Source organism: Rhamphochromis sp. 'chilingali' (genome assembly GCF_963969265.1).
Source record: "Rhamphochromis sp. 'chilingali' genome assembly, chromosome: 4".
NCBI classification, from domain to species: Eukaryota; Metazoa; Chordata; class Actinopteri; order Cichliformes; family Cichlidae; genus Rhamphochromis; species Rhamphochromis sp. 'chilingali'.
This window is the reverse complement of record NC_137948.1, coordinates 314,960-332,339: the sequence shown is the minus strand read 5'-3', so window position 1 is coordinate 332,339 and position 17,380 is coordinate 314,960. Positions and strand designations below refer to the sequence as shown.

The following is a 17,380-nucleotide window of genomic DNA, read 5'->3' as shown; positions in this document are numbered from 1 at the left end:
AATGAGCCTCACCTGTTCACCTGCAGTGACATCAAATTGCTTCACGCCAACATCTTTTATTGGAACACAGCTGAATCTGCAGGAGAAGTTTATTGTTGATTAGTGAGCTGTGATTTAATCAGTTTAAAGAATCAGAACCTGAAAAGCAATCTGTCCCAATGCTTCTTTAAGGGGCCAAGCTAGTGTAATTCTAGTGCTGGACCCCAGCCTGGCACTACATGGGGAGGGCTGCTTCAGGAAGGGCATCTTTGCCAAATCAAACCTGCGGATCACCAAAACTGAGATTTGCATATCGGAGCAGTCAGCGCTGGGTTAACAACGATGGCTAACGGGATGCTCATAGAAACACTGCTGCTGTTAGCCAATGACAAAGTAAGAGGAGAAGGCATGTGAGGAGGCAGTGAGACAGACTAAATGCAAAGAGAGAGAAGGCTGGTATGATGGAGAGAAAGAAGATAGATATCTTATGTGTGCAGGAGTCCAGGTGGAAGGGAAGTAAGGCCAGGTGCACAGGAGGCAGACTGAAGCTGTTCTACCATGGTGAGGAAGAGCGAGTGAAGATGAAGAGTGTCCGACAGGACAATGAGTTTGAAGCTGGAAATCGAAGGCTTGATGTTGAATGTTGTCAGTGTGCATGGCCCACAGCCTGGCTGTCAGGTAGAAGAGAATTTGGTAGTACTGGGACTGGGATGGTGTCTGGTGTTTCCTCTGGACAGAGGAAAAAGGAGACTTTGTGCAAAAATCAGGAAGCACAGGAAAGTATTCAAAGGAAAGGGCTGTCACAGAAATAGTGGGATAGTGAGGGAGATGAAGTAGGCAGAAGTACTGGGAGGTTAGGCGTACCGCAGAGGTGGCAACGTGAAACCGGACACTAAGGAAAGAGAAGAAGACTTGTACTGACTGGATATGCAGAGCAATCGAGCTGGAAAAGATGTGCAGCAGGACAGAGATAGAAAGAAAACCCTAACCCTCATGGGTGAACAGTTTGTGTTTACAAGGTGGCAGGAGTATTTTTAGGAGCTGACGAATGAAGAAAATGAGAGAGAACATACAGATGTGATGTTTGCTGTGAGAGGTCAGAAGGAGCTTCAGACGGATGTGTCGAACATATGATAAGTGTCACGGCCAGGAGTCAGTGTCCAGCTGATCTTTCTCTCAATTCAATTCAATTCAATTCAATTTTATTTATATAGCGCCAAATCACAACATAAGTCGCCTCAAGGCGCTTCATAGATACAGAGAAAAACCCAACAATCATATGACCCCCTATGAGCAAGCACTTTGGCAACGGTGGGAAGGAAAAACTCCCTTTTAACAGGAAGAAACCTCCGGCAGAACCAGGCTCAGGGAGGGGCGGGGCCATCTGCTGTGATTGGTTGGGGTGAGAGAAGGAAGACAGGATAAAGACATGCTGTGGAAGAGAGACAGAGGTTAATAACAAATATGATATTAACTCCAACTTCCACTCTCTCTCTCTCTCTCTCCTCTTCTCTATCGCCGGGACAGAACTCATTGTGGGTTCACGCCCTCGTGAGAGGAAACACCTGAGCCAGGGTGGCCAGCATTTAAGCCAGGAGGTGACTGCTGTTCTTCGCTGGATCGTTGTCTGCCACGCGTTAGTGAAAGTCAAGTCTACAGCTAAGCTAAGTCAAGTGTTTGGAAGTGAACTGTGTAACTAATCCTCGTCTCCCTGTCTACAGACCTCCTGGATTCCCTCCCTGTGTGATTCTTGGTGTCGAGTGTGGACGAGTGAACCTGTGGCCGTGAGTGTGGAGAGTTTGGAGAACGCATGACCACCCCCTTGGATTTCCCCGGAGCTTAAATAAATATAGCACTGCCCTGCACTTCCTGTAAATACACAAGCTGGATCCTGTAAATAAATGATTGTGTACAGCTGATTCAGGAGTCCCGCGCTTGAGTCCTCACTGTTGAACCGTAACAATAACGATGGCATGGACTCAGCGGACTCCAGTTTTGGATATTGGCTGAGGAAACCGGATGGGGACAGTCGGCATTGATACCCTGCTGAATAATGTTTGTGATGAGCTGAAGAATGAATTAGTGATGAGCAATGTTCCCTCTAATGTTTCATGTGTCTGAGCGAACACACAAACTCCCTGAGCATCCCTTGGACCACTGTGAGCAACAGCAGACGTGTGCACTGTGGTCACTGTGGTCATGGTCATCTAATCCATCCAAGTTACATGGTTTATTAAAATGATCAAATTACAGCGTTTATGTTAGACTACTTTTAAACTGCTTTAGCCCACTTACAATGAAAATGTTAAAAAAAAAATCTAGCCATTGGCCTGTGTAGCATGTTAACACTGTTGGAAGTAAAAATAACTTGAACTCCAATTTTGAAAACACAACTTTCTTTTTCTTTCTTTTTTTCATAAAGCTCTTGTATTATGAGTCTGTGGTCTGGGAGAGAGTCTGTAACTCTGTCTGCAAAATACAGCATATAATGACCAATGTTGGGCAAATAATTATATAGTTACTCCTCAAAAAAGTAACTCTGTTTGGCAAACAAAGTTTTAAATGCAGCCAGTGCATTTTTAAATAAACATTTCAAACTATTTACAGAACAATCAGCTGCTCTGCATCAAATCTGATGCCGCACAAATTATTTGTGTCGCTCCAAAAAATAATTTCTGTCCACTATGAGATGAAGGAGAACAACAGCCTGATACCTGCAGGCCTGACAGCAGCAGATGTGTCACTGCTGTAACACCTGTGACACTCAGCAGGCGCCTCATTGTTCTGACACACACAACAAAACTATTGACTACACTACACACTAACTACACACTAACTACACAAGATTTGCGCTAAACGTCGCAAATCTCTCACATCTCAAAACACCGCCGTCACTCTTAAAACTTCCCCCCGTTTCTTAACAACTAGATGCCACGTTGCCATATCATTTTTTGATTGGTCGACATGGTGCATTTTTGGACGAATAGGAAAGAGAGAGGGGGGTTTGTTTTTGCTCACAGGCTTTCGAGCATTTTCCTTATAAAACGCAGTTTTTACCGTTTCTTCCCGCAGTAAATATAAACAACAACAGTATTCAGGAAGGAAACCAAACATTGCAGATTTTTTAAATGACAACTCTGGTTTCACGTGGCCGATCAACACAATTTAAAAACTGGTATAAAGTCCACACTTTGTCCGTCAGTTGTTCCGTCTGTCCTGCTCACATCTCCAATGGTTGTACACGTTGTCATTAACGTGGCTTCACTCCACATCAGCCGCTTTGCTAAAACACCGGTGTCGGCACATAAGGACGCTGTCAGAGCCTGTCAACCACGTTGATTGGCTGCGTACTGTATATACGAATGTGAATCGCATCATTGGCTGGACTATGGGCTAAGGTGGCATACGGGAGCAGCCAGTCACTGACTGACACTACAAAACAGAATTGTTTTAATTTTAATTTCAATTCAGGTGAGATTTTTTTTTTTGTGTGCGCAACGCAGATTTTCTGTGCGCATAGAGCGTGCCAGCAGTGCGCAATTGCGCACGTGCGCAGCTTAGAGGAAACATTGGTGATGAGGGAGGTGCCTAAAAGTCTTTCTGATGTGATTACACTGTGTGTGAAGGTGGACGAGTGTCTACAGGTGCATCAGGGAGCTGGAAACTACAGGGTGGGCCATTTATATGGATACACCGTAATAACATGGGAATGGTTGGTGATATTAAAGTCCTGTTTGTGGCACATTAGTATATGTGAGGGGGCAAACACCTCAAGATGGGTGGTGACCATGGTGGCCATTTAGAAGTCGGCCATCTTGGATAGAACTTTTGTTTTTTCAATAGGAAGAGGGCCATGTGACATATCAGACTTATTGGTAATGTCACAAGAAAAACAATGGTGTGCTTGGTTTCAACGCAACTTTATTCTTTCATGAGTTATTTACAAGTTTCTCTTTGTTCACAGCCATTGACATGTCGAAGAGGTTAACACGTGAGGACCGGATCGAAATTGTGTTGATATCTGGTGAACGCAGTAACCAGGTCATTGACCATCTTGCTGCAAAAACTCAGGGAACGTGCCAGCTTCAGTGCATAAAGAGGGAAACACATCATCATGTAGCAATTTCAAATATCCAGTGGCCTTGAGGTTTCCATTGATGAAGAATGGACCCACTATCGTTGTACCCCATATACCATCACTTTTGTTGGTCCAACAGTCTTGGAGGGATCCATCCAGTGTGGGTTAGTGTCAGACCAATAGCGGTGGTTTTGTTTGTTAACTTCACCATTCACATAAAAGTTTGCCTCATCACTGAACAAAACCTTCTGCGTGAACTGAGGGTCCTGTTCCAGTTTTTGTTTTGCCCATTCTGCAAATTCTGTGCGCCGATCTGGGTCATCCTCGTTGAGATGCTGCAGTAGCTGGAGTTTGTAAGGGTTCCATTTGTGAGTAGCTAACATCCGCCGGAGGGATGTTTGACTAATCCCACTCTCCAGTGACATGTGCCGAGTGCTACGCTGTGGGCTCTTGCTGAATGAAGCTAGGACAGCCAGTGATGTTTCTTCATTAGTGAGTTTTCTTGCGTCCACATTTTGGCAAATCCAACACTGAACCAGTTTCACGAAACTTAGCAAGCAGTTTGCTGACTGTAGCATGGGAGATGGGTGGTCTCGTAGGGTGTCATGCATTGAAATCTGCTGCAATGACCTGGTTACTGCGTTCACCAGATATCAACACAATTTCGATCCTCACGTGTTAACCTCTTCGACGTGTCAATGGCTGTGAACAAAGAGAAACTTGTAAATAACTCATGAAAGAATAAAGTTGCTTTGAAACCAAGCACACCACTGTTTTTCTTGTGACATTACCAATAAGTTTGATGTGTCACGTGACTCTCTTCCTATTGAAAAAACAAAAGTTGTATCCAAGATGGCCGACTTCTAAATGGCCGCCATGGTCACCGCCCATCTTGAGGAGTTTGCCCCCTCACATATACTAATGTGCCACAAACAGGACTTCAATATCACCAACCATTCCCATGTTATTACGGTGTATCCATATAAATGGCCCACCCTGTACATTACCCAGAGGCCTCTGGGTTGCACGGAGATGGCGCTGGGGGGAGGCGCGACTGGTAGCGGAGGCAATCAGGTGTCGGACAGTGTGGAAGAGAGCGAACAACCCATCCAACTGGGTTGTTCCAGACTCTCACCCGAGGAGTGGCATCAGTGGTTGAGGGCCGGGGAGTGATTTTACTCCGGCTGCAAGGGCCATGTTGCCACTGTTTGTCCGGCTCTGCCAAAAGACCGCACCCACCAGTAGAAAAGAGAGTACGGGTGAGCGAGGTCTCCTGTTCATGGTCTCCTCCACGTCTCATGATTGCAGCAAAATTAACAGTGAAACTCAAGACTCAATCCCTTAGAGCTCTGATTGACTCTGGGGCTGAACAAAACTTTACTGACGCCTTGCTGGCGCTTAAGTTAAATTTGGGCATGGAACCTCTGTCGCATTCACTTCAGGTTACAGGGAGGAAGGACCCAAAATGCAGGATTCAGTGAAGTTGAACTCAAAGTAAACAGCTTTATTTGCAGGTTGCAGATAAACAGCAGACTAACTACACTGGGAAAATATAAACTAACAGGCAGATAAACAGGGACCGAAACACAGAGCATAGATTGAGGGTGAGTAGACATTAACAACGCGACAGGGAACAAAGGAAACACAGGGCTAAAATACACACGGCAGTAATCAAGGGATGAGAGACAGGAGGGGAACACACCTGGGAGAAATCACAGCTGACGAGACAGGGGAAACATAAACCGAACGCACTGACACCAGACATGAACCTCCAAAGTAAAACAGGAAACAAGAAACAGACAGACACTGAACTTAATCTAGAATAATAATCAATACTATAGAAATACACCAAAATATAAAAAACTGAAAGAGCTGGGTAAAAATGACGTGGCGTGCGCTGCGCTAACCGCTCACTGGAGCCAAGGGCCAAACTTTTGCTGTGCTGGCCGCTGCGCTCTACATTCGCCTGTTCCATGTCAAAACATGTATCTTTCTGACTCTATATCCTGTACCATAGTCTGCGTTGTATTTTAATAAAATGTATTGCTCGTTCATGAAGAAGAAGGCTTTGTAACTATCCCGACTAGTGAGAGTGCGTCCTCCCCCCACAGAGCCTTTGAAAAGTCTCTGGAGGTCCCTGGGTGAAAAACTGAATGTTTTCCTTCATCGTGTGGTTGAACTTTGTTTCTTTTGGTACGTCACAGAGCTTTGCACGGCGTGGCGGGAAGGGGGTTAGGGTTAGGGGTTAGCGGGAAAGTGCATTACGCGTAGGAATAACAGAGGACATGGATCAATATTTGATCAACAAATTGTTCATACTTGGCTACAGGTTTCACTTCAGATTATAGTAGGTGACTTTAACATTCATTTAGATGCTGAATATAAAGACTTCAACACTGCATTGAGTTCCCGGGTAGAATCAGATGGCAGATCTGCCACAGAAACTGAGCATTTAACAGTTTCTCCTGAAAAGCCTCTCTTCTCTGATTCCTAATAACTTTTGATTTGCAGTGATGGGTGGACTGGAAAGCTCAGGTCTGACTGCCAATACGTCTTGATGAGGTCATCTCACCTGCTGGACCTGCTGGATCTCTTCGGCCCCTCCCCCTCTTGAGTAAGCCCCATTTCCTTAGTGGAGCCTTCTTTACATGTGATTAAGGCCTCAGGTGAGCTGGTAGAGGAACTGGTTTTGGACCTGCCCTCAGACCAGCTGGTGGATTCATGACAGTCACTGAGAAAGGAAGTAAAAGGTCAGCATTCATCCATCATTTTTCCATCCTTCATCTATTCATCGGTCATTCAACCATCCATCAGCAATAATCCAATCTTGTATCATCTGTCATTCATCTATCCATTATTCCTCCCTCTCTCAACCTTTCATCCATTTATCAACATCCATCCGTCATTTGTTCCATTCATCCATACGTCAACCATCAATAATTGATTCATCAATTCAATTTTCAACATAACATACAACATCTGCTGCGACCAGTTGGGGTGAGAGAAGGAAGGCAGCATAAAGACAGCTGTGGAAGAGAGACAGAGATTAATAACTAATGATTCAATGTATTAACTACGGAGCCCCGCAGGGGACATGGGAGAAAAAAAAATTATGATGAACTTTTGCGAGATCTCGCAAAACAAACTCGGGATCTCGCAAAAGTTGAATTCCAACAATGGCGGCATCTACTTAGTTGTAATATTACTCTTTCTGGGTCACAAAATAAACGTTTAAGATATTTTGAGGCATGAATGTAGTTGTGTAAACACACACTGGTGATGGCAGCTATGTTGTAGCCACAGCCACCCTGCGGTGCACTGACAGAGGCGAGGCTGCGGACACTGGCGCCACCGGGCCCTCTGACCACCACCAGTAGGCAAACATGGGGTTAGTATCTTGCCCAAAGATATTTGGCATGCAGCCAGGAGGCAGCCTGGGATCGAACCACCGACCTTCTGATTAGTGGCTGACCTGCTCTGCCACCTGAGCCACCACAGTGTGTGAATGTATGTGTGATTGATTGAATGACTGAATGTAGTGTAAAGCGCTTTGGGGTCCTTAGGGACTGAGTAAGGCGCTATACAAATGCAAGCCATTTTGTGTAAACGTCAGATATCTGCTCTGTTTACAAGACATCACATATTTGCAAAAGTGCTCCGACGTTTTCGGAGATCTGACACCCACCATCTCGAAGCTAACGGGAGGTCGAGACCTACTACAGCCGGGAGGAACACCGCTTTCCCGGCACATCGTGCCTCGACCTCCCGGTTGGCTTCGAGCTGGCGGCCTCCGAAGAATGCGGCTAAAACTTTTGCGAGATCGCAAAAGTTTTGCGAGATCCCGAGTTAGTTTTGAGAGATCTCGCAAAAGTCCGTCTTAATTCTTTTTTTCTCAATTCAATAACTTGAATTTAAGGATTAAAAATACAGTTTTCACGAAACACTGTTAAATGTTTAGTTTCTATGTATTATGTCAGAACAGGAAGTAGAGTGTGATTAAAGTGGTTGATTGGTTCTTTTACATTTTGAGAGAAGCCATTTGAGTCTAATAACAGATTAAATGTCTCTGTCTGGGTCTTTGGTTGATTAACAAGCTGGAGTGGAAGGTTGCTGCCACACCGCCACTCAGCCTGTGCTTTGAGGACTCTGACAGTTAGTATAACACAGGGCTGTTGATTCAGTCATCACACAGTAACCAGGTTTCTGTAAGGCAGAGTAAATCAATTTATTGATTAATAACAAGTATTAGTTCATGTACTAATAGGACTTAGAAGAGAGAGACCTAATGCTTATTAATCTGCATTTCAGTGTTTTATTGGAGTTGTGGACACTATATTGTTCTTTCTAGAACTGAATAGAATAGAATAGAATAGAATAGAATAGCCTTTTGTCAATTTTTAGGTTTAAATTGGGTTTTTTTCTTACTTTGTTTTTTTTGGTGGTTTGGGAGCTGACACGGTTTTAAAGGGAATGGAGTTTTGGGGGTGGAGAGTAGCTGCAAAGAGGCGTGTAACACTGCAACTCTGATTCTGATTTATCTTTCAGCCATCCATCTATCGTTTGTCGATCCTTTATTTTATTTATTTATTTTTTAGAAAGAGGGGCAATACATATTAATGAACATTTTAACAAATGTAAATATGCTAGATTATAGCCTTGGGCTAATTTCCATCTGCAGACCCTCTGGCAGGTTGGTGTTAAACACAAGTTAGTAAAAACATACAGAGACACTATTTACAGGTCATGTGACAAGGACAAAAACATTGATCACATTATACTAGAACAAACAATGACAAGGAGAGTGGACACAGAGGACAGTATAGATAACAATAACAGAAACACATCAATTATATTGCACAAACCCCAGTATTGTACATGCCCTGACCATCGTGATATTGCGTTCACCCATTGCACTAACAGTTGTTTCCCTTTTTGTAATACACTAAATCTTTTTCCCGTCCAATATAAAGCATGATTAATTAAACATGATCACATGTTTGTGTGTCCCTCAGCCGCCCTTTTAAGTGACTCTTAAAGATGGGTAGACTTGTACTTTCCCTCACTGACAGTGGAAGACTATTCCAGAAGCTCACTCCCTGATATGACAGAGCATCTGTGAAAAGGTGCTCCGCCTGAGTGCCAGTTCACAATCACCTCTAACAGTGGCTCGAGTCAGTCGAGACCCGACAACACTGCTAGACTTTTGTTTAATAAAATCACTCATTGGTCGAGGCGCCAGACCATGTATAACTTTGTATATTAGACAGGCAGATTTAAATAATTTGAAATTAGTAAAATTTAAAAACTTGTATTTTTCTAAAATTTGACAATGGTGATATGAAAAAGGTTTTTTATCTAATATTTTCAATGCTCTTTTGTAGCATACTTCAATTGGCCCAATAGCAGCAGAGCTTGTATAGGACCAACTTGTAATACAGTATTCAATATGAGCCAGTATCATAGAGTGCAGGAATGTAATCGCTGCTGTGTCTGTTAATGATGTGCAGATATGTCTAAAGTTCTGTATATTAACATTTACAGTTTTCACTACTTTTTTAATGTGTTTTTAAAGGATAATTTAGAGTCTAGTAGCACTCCCAAATACTTAAATTCCTCAACATTAATTAATTGTTGTGCACCCAAGCAGACTTTTACTGCAGCCACGGTTGTTTTAGGTTTACTAAAAAACATTGATACGGTCTTTTTAAAATTAAGGCACAAGCATGAGTCATTCAGCCATTTTTGTAAATCATGTAATGCCAGTGAAAGCTGATGGGCTGCATCATCAGCAGTTTTGGCTTGTGTAAAAATTACCGTATCATCGGCATACATAATCGTGTCCACATTTTTGCACACATTAGGCAAGGCATTTACATAAAGTGAAAATAACAGGGGGCCTAGAATTGAACCCTGGGGGACACCTTGTGTACAGTAAAGATAGGATGACTTGCTATTCTTTATTTGCACGCATTGTTTTCTATCTGATAGATAAGACTGTATCCATTTAACAGTGTGATTACTAAAGTAAAATGTCGACAGTCTAGACAAGAGCTTAAGATGATTCACAGTGTCAAATGCACGCTTGAAATCAAGAAAAACAGCCGCAACATAACTGCTCTTGTCTAAGTAAGATTTCACTCTCTCAACAAAAACACAGACAACCGTTTCAGTTGAATGAAGAGTGCGAAATCCGAATTGCATAGGGTGCAAACCCGGATTGGAGTCATTAAGATGTTTGATGATAGAGTTAGCAACCCACGTTTCTGCTATCTTTGAAAAGATAGGGAGTATGCTAATTAGCAGGGTCTGTTTTATCACCCGATTTATAAATTGGTGTAACTTTTGCCACCTTCCAACTCAGAGGAACGACTGCCTGCGTCATTGATAAATTAATAAGATGGGTCACAGGCACCAAAAAACAAGATTTATAATGCTTCAAGAAATTGGTATCAAATCCAAACTCATCCCTTGCTTTAGAACTTCTTAATTTAGAGATTATATTTTCTACTTCATTTTCTGTAATTTTCTGAATATTGAACTTTGAATCTGGAGAAGAAACATCCTCTTTGGTGTCGGCATTCCCAATATTTTGTTGAGGGTCACAAGAATTAGAAAACAATTGTGCAATTTCATTAATGGTACTTTGGAAAATCATTTAAATTAGTAGCTAGGCTGAGAGGCTCTGATACCAGTTCATTGGCAAATTTAAGTTCAAGGTCTGTATCAGCATTATGCTTACTGTTATCAAGGAGTTTGTTAATATTTTCCCAAATATTTTCTCTGGACCCAGTGGAGGTGGTGAGTGACAGGAGAACGGCGGCTAAGCTGTCATCCCTGTTGGACAACATCTCCCACCCCATGCAGCAGACTGTGACAGCACTGAGCAGCTCCTTCAGTGGGAGACTGCGGCACCCACGGTGTGGGACGGAGAGATTTCGCAGGTCTTTCCTCCCCACTGCTGTCAGACTCCATAATAAAGACTTTAACTGAACAAACACACACATCCATACATGTGCAATAATACTAAGTGCAATAATCCTTTCTGTCATCGTTGTATTTTTACTCAGTTGTATATAGTATTTGTATTTGTATTCTATTTTTATCTTATTGTATATTTATTTTATTTTATTCTACTGTATATAGTATTTTATTTTATTCTATTCTGTACAGTTGTGTACTGTATTTATTCTTATTGTATTCTAATTTTTGCCTCATAACTTTTGCACTGTCCACTTCCTGCTGTGACAAAACAAATTTCCCACGTGTGGGACTAATAAAGGTTATCTTATCTTATCTTATCTTAAATTAGGTTACAGTTTCCTTTGGCACTATTAATTACAGTCATGAAAAAAATTTGCTTTTGCCATTCTCAAAGTTTGCGTGACTTTATTCCTTGCCGATATAAAATGTAATCGATCAGTATTTAATCCAGATTGTAACGATTTTTGAAGTAACTGGTCTCTGAGTCTCATAAGCTGTTTACATTCAGTATTAATCCAAGGCAAGGAATAAACTCGTTTCTTTAAATGGCTCTCTTTCTGAAACTGTGACAAGACCCCTTTAATAGCAGAGTATAATAGATCACAACATTTATTAGTGTCATCACAGGATAGTATGCTAGTCCAATCAAAATTATTTAGAGCTGCCATTAAATGTTGCTCTTGACTATTAGCCATACAGTCATAAATAAGTTTGTCCATTGATCGACGTATCAACCATTCTTCCTTTTATTATTCATCGAGCCATCATCCATCGTTGGAAGTTTCAGCCATCACCCACTTCAGTGAACAGAAAAAACCCGACTTCAGTGTTTTCCACGCAATCCATGATATGAAAACTGAATGTGGAAGCATTTCCACAAAAGGAATCATAAAAAATCAAGCACAAAGTCAACCAGATCAATGTCTTGTATGGGCTCAGAATGTGGTCATAAATATTTTGTACTTGTAAATCAGTTTCGTATGTGTAAAAAGAATTTGTGTGTGGACTTAGCCAAAAAAAACCCTGCAAGTTAAAAGTACGAATTTTGACCCTATTTTTCTTCCTTTCATCTGATTGGTCAATTTCATGTCAATCACAAATGTAACAATCCAATCAGAGAACAGATGGGTTTGGCTGTCGGAGGGGTGCTTTTTTGAACTCCTTGAAGGGTTTGAAGCTGGAGGATCTCTATATAAATATCCGATAGCAGCTAGGTCCCCTAACTTTGAGCAGCTGTTGAAAGGATAAAGTTGTGCTATATCAGTGGTTAGAAATACCATTATTACTTTAGGATTAGTTTAACACAAAGTCAGGGCTGACCCGGGACCATTGCTGTGAGTCACAGTGCGCAGCATGAAGGTCCTTTCACATCAGAGGCAGCATGTGCTGCTAATGCTAACTAAAAGCCAAGGATCCAGGATTTGTTGCGCTGGCTGCTGAGCTCTGTGTGCAGCAGCTCTACCTGCACTAGATGCACCTGTCGTTTCTATCTCTGACTTTATCTCCTCTACAAGAGTTTCTGTTTTTTTTATTGTTTCTTCAAATGTTCAATAAAAACATGTATGCTAATTCATAACAAAGGAAAGCTTTGTAATGAAGACTGTCATTTCAAAACACTGCCCGCCCCCTGCGGTCCGCAGCGCTGTTGAAAAGGCTGTGGAAGTCCCTGTATTAAACACGTAGACCTGTGACACAAAAATCACCAAACTCGGACGACCACAGACTGTTTTCCTTCGTGGTGATGAAGGAAAACGCTGGGCTGGCATGTAAATGGTAAATGGCCTGCATTTGTATAGCGCATTACTTGCGCAGGACCCCAAAGCGCTTTACACTACATTCAGTCATTCGCCCATTCACACACACATTCACACACACACTGGCAATGGCAGCTACATTGTAGCCACAGCTGCCCTGGGGCGCACTGACAGAGGCGAGGCTGCCGGACACTGGCGCCACCGGGCCCTCTGACCACCACCAGTAGGCAAACACGGGGTTAGTATCTTGCCCAAGGATATTTGGCATGCAGCCAGGAGGCAGCCTGGGATCGAACCACCGACCTTCTGATTAGTGGCTGACCTGCTCTGCCACCTTATTCTCTTTAAAGACCTGCAGTTCAAAAAAGCACCCCTCCGACAGCCAAACCCATCTGTTCTCTGATTGGATTATTACATTTGTGATTGACATGACATTGACCAATCAGATGAAAGGAAGATCGGGTCAAAATTCGTACTTCTTTTTACACATACAAAGCTGATTTACAAGTACAAAATATTTATGACCACATTTTGAGCCCATAGTCTTGCAGTACTCTAGTTATTTTGGATCCCATCGACTCCCAAGAGAAACTCTGATGCAGCTGTTTTGTTTGCCCAGCTGATTGATCCAATGTGAAATTTGACTACATGGAAATGTATTACTGAATAAGAAGGATAAATCCAAGTTTGGTCAAGATAAAGGTGTTGAGGACAACGTTGGACAACACTAACCTTGGCACTCTGCTACGCCCAGAAATAATGGGCTGAACATTTACTCAAATGTTAAATCCGAACACTCCAACTGGCTGACTGCCCTCAGGCTGTGGAGCTCAATGGAAAAATAAATACACAATTATGTAAAAATCACAGTTAGAGATTACATCATTTGTTTACTTGCAGCTCACCAGGACAGAGAGCAGGTCTCACTCAGGTTGGTCATGTGACCGGCCGAGATTGTCCATTTGCCTCTCTGGATATCGCTCAGGACCAGCGTCGCCCCAGCCAAAGCTGGTTGGGCTGATGATGTGCAGGGGGCGGAGTCAATTCCGCTGTCCATTGAAGGCACCTTAGTGTGAGTGAGATGACAGTCGGAGTATCTGCTCTCGCTGCCGCTGCTGCTGGAAAGCGTGTTGTTGGCATCCATCAGACTGGGCTGAAACCCCCCCCGAGCCTTCGTCACACGATGAGGATGATCGTGATGACAAAGGTGACTGGCCTCTGGAGGAGAAGATGAAGATGTTCCAGGTTGTTGTTAAAGTTCAAAGGGTTAAATGTCAAAGCTCAGAGCTGCAGAGCCAAACCAGGTCACATCCAGGTAAACCCACCTTTAGATCTCCCGATCTTCTCAAGTGAGTCTTCTTCAGAGCTGACTGCCCAATCAGGACGAGCTCTGAAAGCAAGATTGACATCAACAGATAATCCGATTACTTTGTTTAAAAGAAAACGTAGATCGCTAATGGATCAATAATTACCCCCATCGGGCATGGCTCTGTGGGGTCAAAGGTGGTCCGGGGTCAACGGAAGTCGAGTGTTTGCTTGGTGACCTGCAGAAGGACAGAGTGCTGAGGGATTCTGGGTAAAGAAACGGTCTGGATTAATGATCCTAACTGATATCAATCAATAATCATCACATCAGCCCTAAAAACCTTACATGACTGCTTCAACACAGAAACAAGTGAAAGAATATCAGGCCAATAATCCTCTATGATGTAACAACACAAACAAAACTCGACACGAGGAACTGCAAAGACGAGAACAGATTCAATAATATTCTAAATAAACTTCCGACGTGGAGAAAAATGCTCCTGATGGAAGGAAGGAAGGAAGTTTTGCTGGACTTCGGCAACTCTGACTGTCTCTGGTTATTGTGACACAAACTGACCCCCACAGACAGGTACAGGTGTGTTACCTGGATCCCTCATTCAATTGTTTAATTGGTCTCAGTTGCTGTTCCAGTTCACCTGGGATGCTCTGAGTAGGCGGAGCTTCTAACACCTTGTGCCAGGTGGGTGGGGTTACTCTTAATGGGTAGGAAGTGATGTCAGAGTCCAGTTTGTACTCAAACCTCGGGACTTGGTAGATTTCTGAGAAACTCCTGAAGACCGAAGAACAAAGAGAGGAGAGCGAGCGAGTGAGTGTGTGAGTGATCGTTTACAGAAAAAGTCCAAGTCTGTACCGACTGATGTCACTCCTCGTGCTCCGTCACTTTAAACCAATCACTGCTGATGTAAAACTCAACAAAAATGCCTCCACAGGCTTTCCCTCTGCTATCCTCAGATTTACTGGCTGCTGATTGGTTGGTGTAGTTTATCTGCTCCTTATTTTTACTTATTATAGTCAAACTGTAAGGAGCGTTTATGAGGCGGGTTCCTGTGTTCCCGTTAACAGCGTACTCCACGCGTTATCAGGTTTTCTGCTCTGATAATCTTCACTCTGAGGAAATGACCTCAAAGCTGCAGCTTATTACTAATTCAGGCCATTTTGTATCCCTGAGTGAGTTTACTGACTGTAAATGCACTGAAGGAGGCCGGCTGAGTTCTTTTATTTTGCCTTATATATAATTTGCCTGTTCGGTTTTTCAGAGAAAATAAATTATTCATCTGGTGGATCTTTTTTTCCCACGCACAGCTGATTAACTGATTTCTGGTCTGAAGCCACATCAAACTTGCTGCAGGGATGTCACGATGTGGTCAGCGTGACGTGAGCTTGTCCTCACAACGGTCAAAGCCTCTTTATGCACTGCTAGGTGTCAGTCAGAGCCCAAAGGATCATGCAAACCTGATTCAAGCTCAGATCTCCTGGGATTCTGGACACGTGATGGCGTGGCCCTGGCACTCGGATTATGTTTGACCCTGAAATCTGACTTACAGGTGTGCAGTCAAACTCACACAGTGAGAGGATTACAGCTCATAATCCATCCTCCATCTGTGGCAGAGAACTCAGGAAACATTTAATGATGGCACAGGAAGTCCTGACATCCTGAGATATGAAGATTAAACGAGCCTATTTTTACCGATGTTATCAGCCACAGTGAGCAGCAGCCTACCAGTTGACTTTTACCACATAAGCGAAACAGAACTATAAACAGATTGAAACACTAAAAATCTCTCAAACATTTTCTATTCGGCATTTGCGTTTCATATATTTATATTTTCTTCTAACCATTAAAATAAAGTTCAAATAAACCATCATGTGACCTGCGAGGTGTCCCATCTCCGTGCGGCAGAATAACGACCACGCTCACGGTCATCGATGTCCTCAGCAGCTCAATCATCTGCTTATGTGATAGCTTTACTATGGCGACCGCGCAGATCTCCATTATCCTACAGCCGGGCCGGAGACCCTCCTTCCACGCAAAACTGTTGGTCTCAACATCCGCCACCACTCCTTCAAAGTTCACATGAAACCCAAACTGACCGTGGCGGTTCCTCCTCAGAATCATGTCCACAGCAGGACCGCCATGAGTCACCAGCTGAGGTCAGAAAACAGATGACATCAGATCATTCTTGTGTATGACACATGCTCAGATTCAGGTTCACAAAGGATTCTGGTCACCTGCAGTCTCTGGGCAATCTCGCGGCTGTCTTCCCAGCCTCTCTCTCGTGTTGACAGCATCACACAGTCTCCGTGTTCGTAGAAAAGTTTAATGCCTTTGTGGCCGGCGTTCCAGCCAATCACGCCTCTGCAGTAACAGTGAAACACTACCTGTCTGCTGGCTTCCTCTACAAGCACCACAAACTCACTGGAGATGGCGAGCTGGCATGGTACATCAAAAGAGCAGCTGAAGTCTTTTGCTGTCACACTCCAGGTGAGAGCCCCAGCAGTGTTCAGGTAAGCATGAGGCCGTGGTGCGCTGCGCTCTTTTTTCTTTACTACCAGAGAGATAAAGCTGAACTTGATGGAAGATGATGAGTCCACTAGCACTGATGTGGAAAAGTTTTCCACCAGCTCCTTCAGGTGCTCCTGTCTGCGTAGTGCTCTTATTGTGACAAAGGTCTCTGACCTGTGCGCAGCATTTTCGGCATTAATGATCTTCGTCAGCAGGAAATTTCTGAATTCAGGTGAGGCTGAAAACATCCAACCTGGTGGGATCAAGGGACCAAAGAACGGGATGTCTCTACGCCTGGACACTGCAATACTAACAGGACACAAATGACACATCAACAGGTCTCAACTGTTCTACCTGCTCACGTTATAATCTCACCTGCTCTAGTTACAATCCTACCTGTAACAGGTGTGCTGGCTGCAGGGACGGTGGACTCGAACGATGATGAAGACATGTTGGGAATGTGAGCAGATGTTCTGCGGACTGAAGGGCGGGGAGTTCGGCTCCTGGAAGATTACTGTGACGAAGTCATTCCCAGTAAGACTCTTATGAAGCAGCTGAAACACACACACACACGATTTACAGCGATTTTATCTTAAGAGCTTGAAAAAAGCCAATTGGACTTCTTTGAGTTTGTGAAGATGTTTCAGATCTCATCCCATCCAATCCGATTTTCAGGGCCGAGTACAATAACCTCAGTTTGATCTGAATGAAGAAGCAGAAAGTTAGCGGCCATCCAGGTCTTTATGTCTTTAAGACATT

At 43.3% G+C, this 17,380-nt stretch overlaps 1 protein-coding gene across 6 annotated transcripts in view; it reads right to left on the bottom strand.

Annotated features, from left to right (window-relative positions):
* Positions 1-17,380, bottom strand: part of LOC308395364 (signal-induced proliferation-associated 1-like protein 2) — a 41,351-nt gene that overhangs the window by 11,248 nt on the left and 12,723 nt on the right. For 3 of the 6 annotated variants that reach the window (XM_080880176.1, XM_080880178.1, XM_080880177.1), the window contains exons 7-15: positions 17,018-17,175; positions 16,348-16,930; positions 15,990-16,264; positions 14,702-14,887; positions 14,265-14,336; positions 14,118-14,182; positions 13,698-14,010; positions 6,630-6,788; positions 13-76 (exon numbers count right to left, since the gene is read on the bottom strand). In XM_080880176.1, the coding sequence (XP_080736302.1) occupies positions 13-76; positions 6,630-6,788; positions 13,698-14,010; positions 14,118-14,182; positions 14,265-14,336; positions 14,702-14,887; positions 15,990-16,264; positions 16,348-16,930; positions 17,018-17,175 (1,875 nt within the window). Of the gene's footprint in view, positions 1-12; positions 77-6,629; positions 6,789-13,697; positions 14,011-14,117; positions 14,183-14,264; positions 14,365-14,701; positions 14,888-15,989; positions 16,265-16,347; positions 16,931-17,017; positions 17,176-17,380 lie in introns of all 6 variants that reach the window. The other 3 variants (XM_080880179.1, XM_080880180.1, XM_080880181.1) reach the window with 3 other exon arrangements.